This window comes from Nematostella vectensis, chromosome 6 (assembly GCF_932526225.1).
Source record: "Nematostella vectensis chromosome 6, jaNemVect1.1, whole genome shotgun sequence".
Classification (NCBI taxonomy): domain Eukaryota; kingdom Metazoa; phylum Cnidaria; class Anthozoa; order Actiniaria; family Edwardsiidae; genus Nematostella; species Nematostella vectensis.
Genome location: NC_064039.1, coordinates 2,706,031 through 2,724,460, shown reverse-complemented (window position 1 = coordinate 2,724,460; position 18,430 = coordinate 2,706,031). Strand labels below are relative to the sequence as shown.

The window sequence follows — 18,430 nt, the reverse complement described above, 5'->3', positions numbered from 1 at the left end:
TGCCACTCTGCTCATGCGCGGTAAAAGTGACATGACATTTTTGAAGGAGTGCGTGGCATTTCAGCGCAAAGGCGGGTAATGTAGACCCACTGAAACAGAATACTTCCGAGTCTACTGTCCAACAATTACAAGAGGTCATACTAGCATTTATTTTAAAAACACAGTATTATTTCATGAAAATCCAGTTATTAATAAAGAAGGAAAAAATCATAATAAACCTCTTTCGACTAGATCCATCGTATGGCAGTTTGTCGTCCGCTGTACTCTGAACAGAATGCAAATTAAAATTCTACTTATTATTTGATTTACTTTCCGCTGTTGTTGTTGCATAGCTGTCAACCCGAATGGAAGAAATCTTGTTAAATTGGGTGAATATGTAAAACAAACCCAAGAGAGCCAATGCGGGCGAATACAAAAAATGTATAAACATTCTCACAAAAAAATTAGGCTTGTGATGAAGTCCAAAATCTTGTGACACCCGCCTAATTCGGGTGAGTTGACAGCTATGATGTTGCTCCGTTAACCAGGAGGTAAAATGTTATTATCACGCATTCTTTTTATCCTACATAAAAAGTGTCGGTTCTTATTCGGGTGAGCGTCGGAGTCACATGATAGCGAGGCTCGGCGTTCGGTCGCGTTTCAAATTTGATTGACTGGTCCTCAACATGGCTGACTCTGCCCGTAAACTTTTCGTTTTCTCGCTTGTAGACCCGTGAATTTGCACGCTAACGTGGATAGGATTTATTTGTTTGATGACTGATTGTACTGTGAAGGTTTTGGGGACATTTAGCGCTGTTTATTGTGGTTGTGCACATCGCGTGACGTGTTCGAATCATCGCGGTGTGTTTATTCTGTCCCTCGTCTGATATGCGATATCTCAAGCAAAATGAATAGCAAATCTTCGGGAGACACAGGAATTATAGACGTCGGACCAGAGCTTGCTGTTATTGAACCGAAAGAAGGGGAGTCACCAGAGACTAGGACGGACAGAATCCGTCGGTTGAATCGAGAAAGGCAGCGTAGAAGGCGAATGAAACTGAAAATGTCACGCCACGACGATCCAACGATGGCGCCCGACGCGAGTAACGTTAACATGAACTTAGACAACCTTGAAGGGTTCGACAACGCGGACCTCGATCACACCGATCAGTCAGGGATAAACGTAAAAAGCGAGCAAGAATTCGTCGAAGTTCACTTGCAGAAAAGCAGAAACCCTCGGCCAAGAATTTCTAGAAGAAAACAGCCGTCGAAACATGTGCCGGCGAGCGGAGAAAACGCTTCGGAATCTACTAGCGAGTCGGCTAACAACGCCATTACGGCGGCTTGTCACGGACAGCTCACAACAGGCGCAAGTAACGAACCCTCGCAAGATACCTCCGAACAAATCGCTGTTCTCGTAGTCGCAAGCGAAATAGAAGTATTCGGAGAAAACCCAAATGTCTCAAATGGAGGTGGGCAAGCTAATGAGAGCTTAGAGGCTGAAGAAAATGACGAAACAATGGCTGATACGAGCAAAGATGAGAGCGAAGGTAGAAGTCCACGCAGAAAACGCAACAGCACAAACACCTCTGACGACGAGATGACTGTCACTGTTCGCAGGGAGAAGCAGCGCGAGCTGAAAAGGAAGCAAAAAGAGCGAATGACTCCTGACCAAGTAGAAGCTTTGAGAGCGAGATATCGAGAGTGGAGAAGGCGAAGAAAGGAAGTCATGACACCCGAGCAACTTGAGATTATAAGACGCGGGAACCGTGAGCGCCAGAGAAGAAGGCGTGAACGGCTTGGAGTGAGAAAGCGTTTGGCATCAAACCAATTTCGCGGTGCTAGCGATGCTGTTATTCAGGGTATTAAAAACTTGCAAGCTCAAGGAAATTTGGGAGAGATGGTTTCTAGCGTCGGCGAGTCACCAAAAGGGAGTGTTTCGGATTTGATGAACGCTACAGGTCTAGCTACCATCGATGACAAGACCGCATCAAACACGTCATTAGCTCCTAGTATGGGAATACCTATTACATCAGTAGCAAGCGACCTCCCTACTATGGTGTCTACAAGTCATCATGCTTTAAATGTGGCTCAAAATACCACTGGAAACGCGCAAGCGAATTCCCTCCCGGCCATGACAACCGCCATTACTAGTCAGCCTATGACCTCAAGAATTGTACCATGTGGTACTAATTTAGGCATCCAAGGAATGCCACCTGGGGCTTTTTTCCCAGGAATGCCAATGCCTGGTATGCAAGGGGCTATTTTCCCAGGTTTTCAGGTTCCAGTAACAGCTGGACAAGCTGGTGGAATTACTGTATCTGGAAATCCAGGAACAATGGTCACAACGATACCTGTATCTGGTATGCCTGCCATGCAATCACAGAGCTCATTTTTCACTGGGATACCTGTCACAAGCACAGCTGCAAATTCTCTAGGATTCCAGCCAGGAAGCACACAGAATAGTGTTCATATTGCTAAAGAAGGCCAAGTTCTGCATAATTTTCAAACTCTCTTGCCAATCACACCACTCCAAGGAATGCAAGGTGGCCAAGGGATGACATTTTTTACTCAACTACCATTAACAGGGGCAGGCCAGTTGCAAGCATTTCCAGATCCAAAGTATACAACTGCAAATCAAGGAAATTCTGGTCTCTTCCCCCAAGGAGTACAAATTGTACAAGTTCCAATGCAAACTGAAGTCCAAGCTGAAACACAAAAAGCAGTTGCTCAACCACAGGAAGCAGAGTCTTTAAAACCTAGATCAAGGGGTAGGGCTAGAAAGCGCAACACATCTGCAGCAGAAATGCTAGCTAGTTTAAGCAACTATGCCCCTCCTACCAGTACCCCTATGGCTTCCATGTTATCAGCTCTAGCATCATCTGCAAGGGATAGACTTTGCTTAGGAAACCAGGTGGCAGATGATGCAAATACAAGTGGTGAAAAAAGCCTGACTGTGGTACAATCTGAGGGGAATGCTCCTGTCCTTATTCAGGTCCCACATAACCAGCCACAGAGTTACCCTGTTTATATGGGTCAGCAAGGAGACCCCTTTCCAGGTAGAACTATGGCATCTACCATTGCTGGAACCCTCACTGTAAGTGCCAGTAGCGGCTCTTTGGCTGGAGGAGAGAGCCCATCCAGTATCCCCCATATGAATACATTTCTGACAACAATGGGAGCGGAAAATCAGTCTGCTCCAGATGGGAACACAACAGAGAAAACCCCTGGTGAAGAGATGCTGAAAGCTGAAAACCTGGACTCTGATAAAATCTCTGTTGCAGTTGCAACCGATAATATTCAAAAAGAAACTAAAGGTACCAACACTGGGGGGACATCTGATGAGGCAATGTCGATAGGCACAATGACAGACTCCTTGTTACGGTCTTCAGTGGCTACAAACACAGACAAACACAATGCAGCTAGCAGTGAAGATGTTCCTAAGGCGATAGCAGCAGAGGAAGAGGAAAAGAGTTCTGCAGCAGCAGTCATTGAAGGAACTGATTAGACTTTGACATTTAGCTTGATTTGCCTGAGGTATGGTACTACTGTATTGCTGTGTTAATTCACTAAGAACCATTTAATCAAGCATGTGAAAACTTTGGTTTATGTATGTGTGGTTTTGCATAAGTTTTTTTTTACATGAAGAGGCAACCAAGGAATTTAAAATCAGAATTGTGATTTATTGTTCTTTAAAAAAATCTCAAGTAGATACATATTTTGCTAATGAGAATTTTTTTAATCCAACTGCTTAGATAAAAAATGCTTTAATATATATTTCAGGTTTGCTATAGTTCTCATGTCAAGAGAATATAAAAAATTAAATTCATCTTGACAAGAAACTATTCTTCACCACCTCTTCATCTATATAAGTAATATGCAATGTATAGTAGAAAATTAATTAGGTACTTTATTCACATTTGGCATATTTTTTACTAAGACTGATGATAATGTAGTACATGCATGGCAGAGCCATTATATTTTACAGCATATGTGTTATATTTTCCTAGGTCGATTGAGCATATGAGCTTTCAGGGCTTTGATAGTAACAAATGAATCTAATTGCCAGTGATAATAGGGCAACATGAGATGATTTCTGTCTCAGCCTTAGACAAAGAAAATGCATGTTAATACATAGTTCAGCCCATCAAGAAATTAAAACATTAAGATAGTACAACCCTGGTCTTGACAGATCCTTGTATATATGCATCTCATCCCTATTCTGCTAGCGAAAGAGTTTGCTGGAGATTTATTGCCATTTTTTGTAACCTTGATGTTACAAAAAAATATTTTATATCCATGTACCAGGCTCTTATGTATTATTTTTTAATCCTTGATCTGCTTTTCTCAACCTGTTTTTCATAAGGTCACATTTATGTGTTACAACCTGCTTAGCCTCATTGGTAATATATAAATGGCAAAATCTTGTGGGATACCAGAGTGTGATCTTATATACAATGGGTTTATAATCAAACATCCTTGTAGTTAAAATCTAAAAATCTAGAAGCAACTTGTATCCCGTATCCTGTTTTGCTAGTCGGAGAAAAATGTTTATGTAATGCTATCACTATCCTCTTAATGAGGATTTGCTTTACATTATTTTAGCTGTATTTAAACTCAGATCTACAGTGAAGTTATAGATTATATCCATAAATCAATATTTTAGTTTAACTTCTTTACTCTGTAAACAATATTTTCAGGTGTTGAACCAACAAAAGACTAAGGGAGCTAGTTGTTACTCCATCAACCTCCTGCTGCTCGTGTAAAAAAGGTTCATGAACCGTAGATTGTAGTGTAGACCTTAAGATATGCAGATGTGATCTGCAGTTTGTAAATACATCATGGCTTCGAAAAGCCATGTGTAGATTATTTTTAACATTGATTTTCATAGATGATTAGATGTTTTCATAAAGGTATTGTAACAGGTTGTTCAACATTAAGGTTTTAGGATGTGAACAGTAAAATGTTGTTTCAAATCTGAATCCTTTTTTTCATTTTCAATGTATGATCAGCCTCGCTCCCCTTCCCCCAAAATAAAATACATTGCACAGTTATATAGTTTCAAAGGTTGGATAGGTATAATTGGATATGTTTGGGTGCATAAATAAAGACCTGTTACGACCAATTATTTTTTTGTCCCTGCTCCAGCCCGTCCAATCATGAGTTGTTTACAGTTATTATCAGACCCATATCAGTAAAATAAAAACTATAGTGGCCTGTGTAGCTAGAGCAAGGGATTGAGAGGTTCATGTGGCTGTGAAGTCAAGTTTCTTTTTTTGCTGTGCACGCAACTTGGCTTTTACATTGTGCACTCATCTAGCTTTGGCTTTAGTGAGCACAAAAGATAGCTTGGAGAAACAACCGATCACCAAGACTGTGCTTCCACAAATTCACAGTAACATTTTCTACGCTACAGTAGATAGGCTGTTTGCTATACACAGGCATGAACATTTCCGCTTGCGTACAAGGCTAGTCAAGAGGTCCCCTTAGCTGCGAAAATGTGGCACTTCCTCCATGAAGTAGCAGCCAAGTCCAAGGCCTTCCCCCTCCCCCTCCCCCATCACCCTTCGTCCACAGCCATCAGAGCCACACCCACCACAAGTGAACCTTATTCTCTCCTGAAATAAACACGCGTCAGTTTTTTCTATTGAAATTTACAATCATATAACAACATTTCCTAACACATAGAACGTCATAGATAGCTCAATATAAAATGTTCCTTTCCCCGGTGACCCTGTGGTTTCCGCCCAGGGAAATTTGATAGCGAGACTACGTAAACAACACCGGGGAATCACGTGAGACGACTTCGCAGCAGAGAGGCATCGAGCAAGATGGCGAAGGTTTTGCTTGGTTTGAGCGCTTTCCTCGGAGTAATTGTCTTGTGTGTTTCTAGTATTCTCCTTGGAGGAGTAGAGGACGTGGACAAGAATGACCCTCAGCTGTTAAAAGTTTTAGGTTTTGCCGTAGACATGTACAACTTACGCTCAAACAACTTGTACCGTTCCATGGCTGAAGAAGTTGTCGACTCTACAAAGCAGGTAAAAATAAACACTTTTCCATTAACGTTTTCTTTCCGAATAAGATCAAACGATACGTTTTAAACGGAACATTACAATTTACAATGGAAAGGTTTTTCACTGCTGTCGTTTTTAAATCACTCCTAGATTTCTGTTTTCTTATGTTTTATTTTGCTACTGGTACGTGGTACGGGCCGACTCAAAATTGATAAAACGCTTTTATATGTTTGTTTGTACCTTCCCATCGCCAATCAAGCAATTTAAAATAACGATTTTGACTAGTTTGATATTAAAAGCGTTTCTCTACTTGTTTTTTGGTAGAATTTTGCTGAAATAAAATTGTGGACTCCGTCTTTTGTTAATGCTTGAATATGTAGGTAGTTGCTGGCGAGAAGTACTGCATCGTTGCTACAATGGGAACATCCCGCTCTTGCCGTAACGACGAAAACCACAAGTCAGCCACTTTGGAACAGTGTCCTGTTGACACCCATGATGTGAGTACTGTGGTTTGGTATCTTCATTATAAAATGACTGTTCAAATGTCCGGTGATTGTGCCCTTACATGCCGGAAATAGCTAGTGTGACGCCTGGCTTATGGAAAGCCTGTTAAGTGTTAGTAATTTGAAAAAAAAAGTCAATTTCTTCGTTTTTTAGAATTATATGGAAATTGTGCACCCCCCACAACATTGTTTGATGTTGTCCGTAACAGCCCTTTGATTCCGTATTTATTCCTGAAGTCCATCTATCATTTTTATCTTTCCTCTCCTCCTGTGTATAGATTTGTTGTCAACCTACTTGAATTAATACAGATGTGTATCTTTGTGACAGATGGTTTGTAAGTTCAACCTTGTCATCGTACCATGGGAGCACAAGGAACCTGATCTTCTGGATTTTGAGTGCTCAGGACTGAATGAGAAGGAATTAGTCTGTGATCGTCCTGGTAAAAAACAAGACAAAGAATCTGAGCCAACAGAAGATGATAACATAGTTAAGGAAATCAATATCAAGGTTGGTTAAGACTGCTCAGCACATTAAAAAAATAGAGTGCTGGATAGTCAATCTTATTCTATTTATTCATGCACATATAAGAATAAAACTAATTAAGCCTAATGGTGCAAACATGTTACATTATCAGTTCTATCCAATATTTGGATGATTTGACTTGTTTTTCTTAGCCTCAGGATGAGAAGGAAGAAGCCCTGTTGTCTGAGTTCAATGCTTTCCTGAAAAAGTACAAGAAATCCTACCAAGATGAAACTGGTAATACAACATTTTTATAACTATTTCTGTAAAAGTGTTTTTCTAGTGTAACTCACAATGACACAAACAAATGATAAGCTTAAAAAGTTGAATATGAATATGTTTTTTTATACATGCTCTGAAATGGTAACCACACCACGTGGAAGTTAGTTGGAAAATAATGGGTTAGTGACAACCCCCCATCTAACTCTGCAATGCTGTAGAATAATGTCACCTAAACAAACATTTTTTTCAACCAAATTTTAGAGTACAGGCACCGAATGAAGATCTTTGAAAGCAACATGAGGAAAGCAGCCAAAATGCAGAAGATGGATTCAGGAACAGCTCAATATGGGCCAACTATCTTCAGTGATCTGTCAGGTAATAAAAGTGTTAAGAACTTACTAAACTTTTTTTAAACTCTTTTTAAACATGAACATGCTCTATAAAACAGGGTTCAAAATAGCGGCTGGCTTCCGGCGATAGCTCGATGTTTTCTGGTGTTTGCTGGCACTTTTTTTCTGTATTTCCCTTTCATAATTTGGAGATGCAGGCTTTTTTTCGCCACCAAAATTCAAAAAGCCAGCAAAATCTAGCAGATTTAAAAAAGTTATTTTGAACCCTGATAAAAGGGACTTACCTTAGGCAAGCTGTCATTCGTTATTTGACATCCACTGAGTGCAGAGCTTTGTAGAGAGAAGCCAGAAAGCTATAATAAAGTTCAAAATTGGCTAAAAACCCACCATTAAAGTAATAACAGTCTATTTACTAGCCTTTTGTTGTAACAAAACTAAAAATATGGGTGGACTAGACAGGTTTTGAGGTGAAGAATTTTGCAAATTTGTTGTTTGCCCTTGCACACCTGAATGATGCTATTACAAATAAGTGAGCACACCTTGTTTTTAAAATTTGTTTTCAACTCAAAGAGCATGCACTGTGTTTGATTTTGGTAAATCAATGAAATATATTGTAGGGGAAAAAGAGTAATCAAAGTTATAAAATGTCTACTTGGTCTAGTCAAAAAGCACTCTACAATACAATAACAGATGTGTACCTCATTTACTCTTGGATTATATATATATATAATTTATATTTGTTTGTGTGTAAAAGAAGTCTGTAGAGCTAACTTCAAGAAGATGGTGTGACACTTTATGCCACTCTTTATGCCACTCTACAGAGGAGGAGTTCCGCAAGCAGAAATTGATGCCTGGATGGGGAAAACCCCTCTATGAGATGAAGGACGCTGAAATTCCCTTAGGTGACATCCCAGAAAGTGTTGACTGGAGAGATAAAGGTTGGTAAAGGTATCCTTGTAAGGCCTGAGTGCCTGAAATAAGCTCCTGTATATAATGATATATATTTTTTTAAATAAATGATTTTTAAAGTTAATTCATCATCTTATTTCCTAGGTGTGGTAACTCCTGTCAAGAACCAGGTTGGTACTGTTTGATGTGTTGTGTCATGTACACGGCCTGTAGCAAGGGAGGGGACAGTCAGGAAGTCAGGGGTCAGGTTTAACCCCCACCCAACAAGGAGGTCCATTCTAATTTAAGTTTAGAACTACTTTGAGCTTCTGTAGGAAGAGAAACCTAATACAAAAATCATGTTTTTGTTTAGGGTTCTTGTGGATCATGCTGGGCCTTCTCTACAACTGGGAACATTGAAGGGCAGTATGCCATCAAAACAGGCAAATTAGTGTCCCTTAGCGAACAAGGTAAGCCAATGAAATCACTGGTAAACTTCTTGACACCAGATGTTTTTTTGTAAATGAAATATTACAGAACTACTTTTAGTACACCCTCCCTCAGATCCCACTTATTGGAGATAAGATTTCCAGATATCCCCAGATATCAGTTTGTGGCTGTTTTACAAGATTTGTTTACATAAACTGTCTCAAAACATTTCAGCTCCATGTTCTCTAGGAATCAGTAGAATCAGTCATTTTGCCTTTAGGTACCACCTGATGAGGTGTAACATCATCCTGTACAATGCTGCATTCTCACTATTCATCTGTTGTGTTTTTTTTTTCATGTAGAGCTTGTAGATTGTGATACTATTGACAAAGGCTGTGAAGGTGGCCTCCCATCAAATGCATATAAACAGATTGAGAAGCTAGGTAATTCCATTGAATCAATAATCTTATCAACTTTCATTGTTTGTTGGAATGTATGTGACTACCCTTAGTCACTCTTCACTGGCCTGAAATACCCTAGTGCTGTTTATAGTGTTATGGTTTAACGTAATTGAGTTTTAACATACACTAGGTGGCTTGGAGAGTGAGTCTGATTACCCATACAAGGGTGCAGACTCCAAGTGCAAGTTCAACAAAGCTGAGGTCAAAGTCACCATCAACAGTTCAGTTGTTATCTCAAAGGATGAGAAAGGTGAGATACCACGTTACAACAACAGCATAAACCTGCCTAAACCAAGAATATACTGGTGTGCTTCACTCTTGTTTATTTCTTCACTCTTCACGCATATTAAAAAATGAGGGCAATGCACTGAACAAAAAACACTCAGAAAGAACTAGTTTTCGCTAGAAAAAAAAGATAAAGGATTCTTGAATGTTATACTGAATGATACTTTTAGCTTTTTCTACTGTATGTATCAAGATTTAAACGTTGTGATATTTGTTTGGTCTTTTAGAAATCGCTGCCTGGCTGGCGAAGAATGGACCCATATCCATTGGTATCAATGCTAATGCAATGCAGGTTTGTAGCACGTTTATGTGAATATATTATTTTTGTATTTGTCTTCAATGCGTCATTGTTAGTTCATGAATGAAAAACTGTTCAAGGGCAGTAGAACTGGTCTTTAAGTAGGTGGGGAAACAAGACAAAAGTCAGAGACAATTTTGGGACTGGAGATTAATGTAATACTGGGTTTTACAGGGATATGCTCCCTTTCTAACCTTCTCAAGCTTTTTTTAATGCCAAAAATGGTTGAACTGAAGTATACTGTAGTATACTGAAATAAATGACCTTCTTATTCTAACAAATGTCCTAGAGACCTGCAGTTTTGTTCTTTTTCTGTAAAGCAAGTGTGTTGGGTTAACTTCTTGTATGTGTTTCCTGTATGTAGTTCTACATGGGGGGTATTGCTCATCCATGGAAGATTTTCTGCAATCCTTCATCTCTTAACCATGGAGTACTGATTGTTGGCTATGGAGTCAGTAAGTGTTACACACTGTCTAGTGTAATGTGCACATCATCTGAGAAAAAGAGCCAATAAGGCAATATATATCTAGCTTCCCTCCTACAAGTGCTTTTAGGATACAAAAACACGTGGCAAGAAAGGTTTACAAGGCGCACAGCACGCACACACCTCTTTGACTACCAAAAAGTAGGTCATTTCATATTGATGTCAAATACTATACTTTTGCCATATAATCCTATGACTAAGCACCCTTCCCATCAAATCCTTTCTACGCACATCACCAACGTTCTCCTTCAGCCATGTAATGAACCTTCTTCCTTGAGCTGATGGCTCAATTAGCTCTTGATCTGACCATGCTCTTTTTTCAACACCTCTATTTCCTCCACAGAAAACGGCACTCCCTACTGGATCATCAAAAACAGGTGAGATTAGATGACCAATGCACATTTTGTTGTCGTTGATGTTTCAAGTAGTCTACATCATAATGTTAACATGGTTTATTTGCTTTGTTTTTCAGCTGGGGACCTAGCTGGGGAGAGAAAGTAAGAACAATTTTTATCTTTGTTGCCAATGTGTCGTGGTTATGTGTTATCCCATAGACTGACGAGTGTGCCTTATGTACCGTGGTTGTGTTATTCCATAGAATGACGAGTGTTCCTTATGTACCGTGGTTATGTGTTATTCCATAGACTGACGAGTGTTCCTTATGTACCGTGGTTATGTGTTATTCCAGACTGACGAGTGTTCCTTATGTACCGTGGTTATGTGTTATTCCATAGACTGACGAGTGTTCCTTATGTACCGTGGTTATGTGTTATTCCATAGACTGACGAGTGTTCCTTATGTACCGTGGTTATGTGTTATCCCATAGACTGACGAGTGTTCCTTATGTACCGTGGTTATGTGTTATTCCATAGACTGACGAGTGCTCCTTATGTACCGTGGTTATGTGTTATTCCAGACTGACGAGTGTTCCTTATGTACCGTGGTTATGTGTTATCCCATAGACTGACGAGTGTTCCTTATGTACCGTGGTTATGTGTTATTCCATAGACTGACGAGTGCTCCTTATGTACCGTGGTTATGTGTTATTCCATAGACTGACGAGTGTTCCTTATGTACCGTGGTTATGTGTTATTCCATAGACTGACGAGTGTTCCTTATGTACCGTGGTTATGTGTTATTCCAGACTGACGAGTGTTCCTTATGTACCGTGGTTATGTGTTATTCCATAGACTGACGAGTGTTCCTTATGTACCGTGGTTATGTGTTATTCCATAGACTGACGAGTGTTACTTATGTACCGTGGTTATGTGTTATTCCATAGACTGACGAGTGCTCCTTATGTACCGTGGTTATGTGTTATTCCATAGACTGACGAGTGTTCCTTACGTACCGTGGTTGTGTTATTCCAGACTGACGAGTGTTCCTTATGTACCGTGGTTATGTGTTATTCCATAGACTGACGAGTGCTCCTTATGTACCGTGGTTATGTGTTATTCCATAGACTGAAGAGTGTTCCTTATGTACCGTGGTTATGTGTTATTCCATAGACTGACGAGTGTTCCTTATGTACCGTGGTTATGTGTTATTCCAGACTGACGAGTGTTCCTTATGTACCGTGGTTATGTGTTATTCCATAGACTGACGAGTGCTCCTTATGTACCGTGGTTATGTGTTATTCCATAGACTGAAGAGTGTTCCTTATGTACCGTGGTTATGTGTTATTCCATAGACTGACGAGTGTTCCTTATGTACCGTGGTTATGTGTTATTCCATTGACTGACGAGTTTTCCTTATGTACCGTGGTTATGTGTTATTCCAGACTGACGAGTGTTCCTTATGTACCGTGGTTGTGTTATTCCATAGACTGACGAGTGTTACTTATGTACCGTGGTTATGTGTTATTCCATAGACTGACGAGTGTTCCTTATGTACCGTGGTTATGTGTTATTCCATAGACTGACGAGTGTTCCTTATGTACCGTGGTTATGTGTTATCCCATAGACTGACGAGTGCTCCTTATGTACCGTGGTTATGTGTTATTCAAGACTAACGAGTGTTCCTAATGTGTCGTTGTTATGTGTTATTCCAGGGCTATTATCTTATCTACCGTGGTGGCGGATGTTGCGGTTTAAACACCATGTGTACATCAGCTGTAATTGACTAGATCTACCTGCGCCACAAGCAAAGGGCTACGAATGCTCTTCTACTTTTTATCACAATTTTTATACGTTTTATACTCTTTTATATCACGGGAATAAGACAATCGATTTGTAATATGTACAGTAGTATGATGGAGCGGAAACGTTTCCAATTTTAGATGAGTAGAAATTATGTGCTTTTTTTCATTTTGTTCTATACTCAAATTTGTTTTGCATGAAAAAAAAACGGCTTAACAATATACTTGATTTTTTTTATCTCGACCATACGACATTAAATGAAAGTTGTTTATTGGTTTCTGGCAGTACTAATACAGTAATGAAATGGAGCGGATGGTTGGGTATATAAGAGTCATTCAGTACTAAATAAAAAGACGAAAACATTTGCATAGTCTGAGCTAAGTTCAAACGTCGTAATATCCATGAGCCGTATTAAATGCAAATGAATCAAGTCGATTGTTTCACCTTCATTTGCATGCATTTGCATTGAATACGGCTTATGGATAATACGAAGTTTCAACTTTGCCTGACAAAGTATTTTCTTTCTTTATTATCGAGAGAGTCTCTGTCATGTGTCCTTTGATGCACGTTCGGTGGAGGTAAAATTTCTTGTTATATTAATTGGAGCCTATTCGACTTTGCGGGCGCCAAGCAAGGGACTGCATCAAAAGAAAAAGAAAAAAAAAACAGGATACGATAACAAACTTCGCAACACGCATGGCTCTTGTTTTACGGGCGTGGGCTAAGGAATGCAGAAAAAAAAAAAAAAAAAAAAAACAGATCAGAAAAACCACGCTACGCACGATCTAGACTTGTTTCACGGGCTTGCGCCAAGCAAAGAAGCAGGCTAGGTTTTCCAGATTGTGAAATACAGTAAATGTTGGAAAATTCCCGACCTGAAAATTTTTGAACTCTGAAGATTCGCGGTCATGTCTTGGACCCCGAGGTTTTTTTGACCCCCCCAAAATACTACTAATTTACCAATATATATATACAAAATAACTACAAAATACATACGGACATTCGCTGGCGGTTTAAATCGCAGATTTAACCCTTGGACCCAAAGACCCGTGAATTTTCCTACATTTACTATAAACTGTAGACAATACAAGTCACGGTTCACGTCAAAAACATTAAGGATTATGTTTTATACTACTCATCTAACTAAGATCAAATGGAAAAACTAGGCGGCGTGATCTCTTACAGCATGTATTGTCCCGTAGTGTTGGTCAAGCTGACCTGTCACGGTCTCGCTCTTTGTTCCTCAGCAGGTTCATCGCGTATCTACTGAACCGTCTCAGCTACCCGATGGATTCATGTTTACAAATTTCAAATACACAGGGGAAACCCTCAGTTATTACCTGAAACTTCCCATAAGGAAGGTCGAGTGTTTTCTGCTGTAGAATAGCACGTGCGAGAGGTATAAAAAAAGAGAGACAATCATCAGTTAGTTGCTGCTGGTTTTTCTGTGTTGATAATTCTAATGGTGGCCACAAGTTCTCTAGTGAGAAAACTGTGCTTGCGTGTCAATAGATTAAATGAACCGTGCCGGCTTTTTTCGTCCGCTACACTTGAATCGTATTCTAGCAGGTGTCAAACATAAGCAAAGTACCAACTGTGCAAGCACATCCTACACTGGGAGCCTAGTAGGATCTCTTTCGCTTGTCAAGGTATGCTATTCCGTGGGCTTGGATTGAGGCAACATTTACCTTCATGTAGGGGAAGTACAGGCTTTAAAAAAAATCAGGTATACACTAGCGTATTTCAAAAGGGTAAAAAAGCTGTTGCCATGTTGTAAACAAATACTCCAATACTAAAGAGCAGTATGCGTTGCGAAAAAATTTCGTCGCGCCTTGGTTTCGTTAAGACACCATAAAAAATAATAAAATAAAAAGATGCCATTATTGAGGGTTTTTTTACAACCTCGATAGCCGCTAGGAACCGGGGTTGGCGGCATAGGGTAAAACAGTAGGAGAAAACTGCATATAGCTAGCGTTGATGTGGAAATGTGCTATTTCTTAGCAGATTCTAGAGATAAATCATCACATGCATAATTTCTCAGAGTTAGATGGGGTTGGGGGTCAGATTTCTTGGAAAATAACTAGTGACGCAGTCCTAATAAAACTGCGGGGTCATGTGGACGACGCACGAATATTGTATTCGATGACACGAATATTGTTCTCAATTACCTTCTATTCCATGGATGTTGTATCCTAATATTTATTGTATCTGCTGTCGACGTTGTGTTCCACAGACGTGCTAGCAACATGCAGTTATTCTTTGCTTTGCTCGCAGTCCTGCTAGGAAACACAGCAGGTAAGAATGCTGTGAAGCACCCCATACCTTCCACCCGCATTATCCTACCCTGCTGTGCGTATCTTATGAATGTTCAACGCAAGATGTGCGAATATCATACCGGCTTATGGACACCCTTCCCAGTCCCCTTCTGGCGGTTTTCATGGGTTTAAGTGCAGTTTTCATCCGCGAAATCGTTGGTGCCTCGTTTTTTTAGGTGGCAGCAAGAGAGAGTTGGGGCAGGGCACCTCTCACATTTGCACCAGCTTTCTGGCACGGCCATTCAAAAAGTAGCAAAACAAACCACGAATGATTTGGCGTATTCGCGGATGAAAAACTTCTTTGAAACCCAACAAAAGCCATAGCTACGCAGGCCCATGTCTCTTCTCACACTGCTTTGTCTTATGAAAGGGGGGCCTCTCGCTCGGGATCGGCGCCAACTATACGGATACACCAGCTCGTACAACCCCTGTCCCAATGGAGGCAACGCCTACAACGGCTGTCAAGAGACAGACTGCCAGAAGCGTGCGCGCATCACCGAGCCGTCATGGCAGAAGCCGATCTGTAATCCTGACGGCTCGTATCGCGAGTATCAATGCGACCCCTACTCCAGGTCAAAGTGCTGGTGTGTTTACCCCAATGGGGTCATGATACCCGGTAAGCCTCAAAGTGCTGGTGTGTTTACCCCAATGGGGTCATGATACCCGGTAAGCCATTATGATGCACATCAGGTCAAAGTGCTGATGTGTGTACCCCAATGGGGTCATGATACCCAGTAAGCAATTATGATGCACATAATTAATGAGGTGGTGTGAATAAGGGAAGAACATTAGATTTCTGAGGAGAGGGGTTTCAAAAATAAATAAAATTGAACACAGCTTTCAGGGGCCGGTTCAGAAAGCAGGTTAGCGCTAAACCAGGGGTAAATATGGCAATCTTGACATTTGATTGGATAAAAAAAGGGCATTTATCTCTGGGTTCGTGTTAATCTGCTTTCTAGGAACCGGCACCAGAGCCCCAATCCACATTATCCGCTAACAAAAAACAGGATTGTGTCTAGGAATGTTAAGTACAAGAAAGCCCCAAGGGCCCCTTAAACCATGCGCTACTGACAGGTTCCGACACTCACGGCCAAATACGCCAACGAATTATCATAAGATATTGTTATTTATTCATTATATTATTTATTATACCTGACCCTGCCTTAATCCGTGAAAGCTGCGAATGGTTCAATGGTAGTAAATAATCTCAACTCAACTTCCTACTGTTGGTATGTGGTGTGATGAGCCTGCTTTTCTTTACACAGACATCCAAACTCACCACAGGCTGCCGATTCCGTCAACACTGATAATAACCGACTTTCTCTGGATCATATTCTGTTTCAGGCTCTTCTCTTGAGATGTACGACTCCAATGTGGAATTCAGCAAGCTGAACTGCGCCCTTAAGCGAGCCACAGCTCCTCAACCACCCCCTCCCATCAAGATCCCCTTCCAGGATCCCAGCATCGGCTGGGATGCGGCGTACAGAGAATACACTCGAGCACTCACTCGTGCGCGGAACCCCGACTCCTATGCCTCGTCGTACAGCCCCCCCTCCTACGGGTCCTACCATGGCACGCCTTACAGCTCACCCTACACCCCATCACAATCATTTGGGTCCAGCTATGGCTACCCCATGGCACAGACAGGGTACATGTCCGCCCCCGCCGTGCCACCAGGCTACCCCCCACCAATGGCGCCACAGCCCTTTACTCAAGATATCTTCTCTCCCATGGAACTTGCTGCCGCAGGATGCCCTAGTCCTTGCCCGCCACCATGTGCTTGTATGACCGCCATGTACCGCGGAGATCTTCCACTGACACCTGTGTCGAGCGACAGGGAGGCGGACAAGGAGCAGGACAACGAGAAGGACAATCAAGCGGATAAAGAGGTGGAGTCCAGTGGCGAGGAGGAGGACGAAGAGCCAGACTTCAGCGGGGCGAAGGACGAAGACAAGCTAGAGGAACCAAAAGATGATCCAGTAAGTGGAGTTTACTCACTCACTAATAGCATTGGTGTAAAATTTATCAGGAAACGTATTGTTTGGATAGAAGGACAAAGCTCGGCATTTCATTTTCATTCTAGATCTAAGTGTAACGTGTGCTATAGTTATCTATAGCATATAGCATATCATATCTATATAACATGCGATAGTTAAAAACAGATTTGCAGATTTGTGTTTTTCACGGCCAAGGAAGGGGGTAGGGGAGCTTATCACCTGAAATTTCCTATAATGGAAAAGTTATTATCAAACACTTGGCGATATTTAATGGGAATAACATGTTTCAGAGCTCAGGCGAGAAGATTCAGCCAGAATATACCAAAGATGAGTCTGACAACATGAAAGACGATGACAACGACGACGACGAAGACGATAATACAGAGGAAGGCAAGAACGACGAGAAGCCAACAGAACAGAAATCGGGCAATGAAAAGCCCGTCAAGAAATCATCGGACGAGGAGAAGCCAACAGAACAGAAATCTGATGATGAAAGACCCGTAGAAGAACCAGCGAAGGATGAAAAACCTCAAGAAAAAGCATCCGATAATAAGAAACTTTTGGTGCACAAGCCTGATGACAAAACACCGGTGAAGGAGATGACCGTCGAGACAACGCATAATGAAAAACAGAAGGATGACAAGAAAATAGAAACAGGAAAGACGGAAGAAAAAACTTCGGGTGAAGCTAAAAACTCGGACACGCCCAAAAAGGCCACCTCAGGTATCACCCATAGCAGGTAGAATACGTATAAAAGTTTCAAATGGTGTGCGGTGGGAGAGTGTCAGACGCGACTAACAGGTGATGAGCTGACAGGGTGTGGTTCATTTGGTACGTATTGAGGGGGGGGGCGTTACAGGGGTTGGCGTTAAAGAGAGGGGAGGGTTAGTCAAATGGTGAAATGCCTACGCGGAGGGAAGACAGAGAGGGCAAGTGAAAAGAATGCCTGCTTAAGCTTTTAAGCTTAAAAGTAGTTTGCCTAATTGCAGCCGTGATTCGGCAGCAGCTTAAACACGAGCGCAAAATTTTACTAACAACAAGCAATAATTATTTTAATAACAATTCTTTCAAAGACGATTGCAGAGACTAAAGTCTAGAAGACAGACAAGAAGACCGCGGAGTAATCAGTTTCCAAACAATTTGGCATAGTCTGCTTTGCAGGCGCTCTTCGTCCACGCGTGGGGCGGGTTGCGTGACAGTAACAGACTAACAGCGGCTATTAAGCAGACTAGAGGATTGCGTGACACTAACAGCGGCTAATAAGCAGACTAGGTACCGCACGATACGCCGTTACTCTATAGTGGATAAGATTTTTCTATCGAGCTGGGACAAATAGTAATGCAAATGCTGTCGTAAATGCTAGTTTTAGAGCACAGCATGCTATATGACCCTCCCATCTCCGAGGGGCAAAATACGAAATGAACACCCCTTTTTCCCAAAAAATGTAAGGATGACCAATTGCAAGGCTATTGGAATTTATACATTAAAGTTATTTACATAGAGTTGAAGACTGTATTATTAAAAAGCGCCCCGCCTCAAATTAG

The 18,430-nt window shown here is 41.2% G+C and overlaps 3 protein-coding genes and 1 long non-coding RNA gene across 6 annotated transcripts; 3 read left to right on the top strand and 1 right to left on the bottom strand.

Moving 5' to 3' along the window:
• Positions 1–130: 130 nt before the first annotated feature.
• On the top strand, positions 131–4,961 carry LOC5514633. The gene is made up of 2 exons (XM_001634766.3): positions 131–3,516; positions 4,680–4,961. Exon 1 carries the CDS (start codon positions 887–889, stop codon positions 3,485–3,487), a length of 2,601 nt encoding a protein of 866 aa, XP_001634816.2. The 5' UTR covers positions 131–886; the 3' UTR covers positions 3,488–3,516; positions 4,680–4,961.
• Positions 4,962–5,752: 791 nt separating this feature from the next.
• Positions 5,753–12,845, top strand: LOC5514632 (cathepsin L). The gene is made up of 15 exons (XM_001634764.3): positions 5,753–6,017; positions 6,374–6,490; positions 6,825–7,004; positions 7,172–7,256; positions 7,503–7,616; positions 8,413–8,529; positions 8,645–8,670; positions 8,853–8,949; positions 9,271–9,351; positions 9,500–9,619; positions 9,882–9,946; positions 10,317–10,407; positions 10,780–10,813; positions 10,909–10,933; positions 12,487–12,845. The coding sequence occupies exons 1-15, from the start codon at positions 5,811–5,813 to the stop codon at positions 12,559–12,561; spliced, it is 1,434 nt and encodes a 477-aa protein (XP_001634814.3). The 5' UTR covers positions 5,753–5,810; the 3' UTR covers positions 12,562–12,845.
• Positions 7,800–12,487, bottom strand: LOC116619442. The gene is made up of 2 exons (XR_004296686.2): positions 10,668–12,487; positions 7,800–7,944 (listed from the first exon to the last, which is right to left on the bottom strand). It is a non-coding gene; the product is annotated as an uncharacterized LOC116619442 (long non-coding RNA).
• A 153-nt stretch (positions 12,846–12,998) lies between the features above and the next one.
• LOC116619438 (nucleolin) lies at positions 12,999–18,388 on the top strand. Of its 3 annotated transcripts, none has more exons than XM_032384230.2 (5): positions 12,999–14,223; positions 14,808–14,869; positions 15,260–15,505; positions 16,234–16,868; positions 17,177–18,388. In XM_032384230.2, the coding sequence occupies exons 2-5, from the start codon at positions 14,821–14,823 to the stop codon at positions 17,627–17,629; spliced, it is 1,383 nt and encodes a 460-aa protein (XP_032240121.2). In that variant the 5' UTR covers positions 12,999–14,223; positions 14,808–14,820; the 3' UTR covers positions 17,630–18,388. The 3 variants fall into 3 exon arrangements, with proteins under 3 accessions (XP_032240121.2, XP_032240122.2, XP_032240123.2); XM_032384231.2 differs by having other exon boundaries at positions 12,999–14,300; XM_032384232.2 differs by lacking the exons at positions 12,999–14,223; positions 14,808–14,869; positions 15,260–15,505 and adding an exon at positions 15,519–15,555.
• The last annotated feature ends 42 nt before the right edge of the window (positions 18,389–18,430 follow it).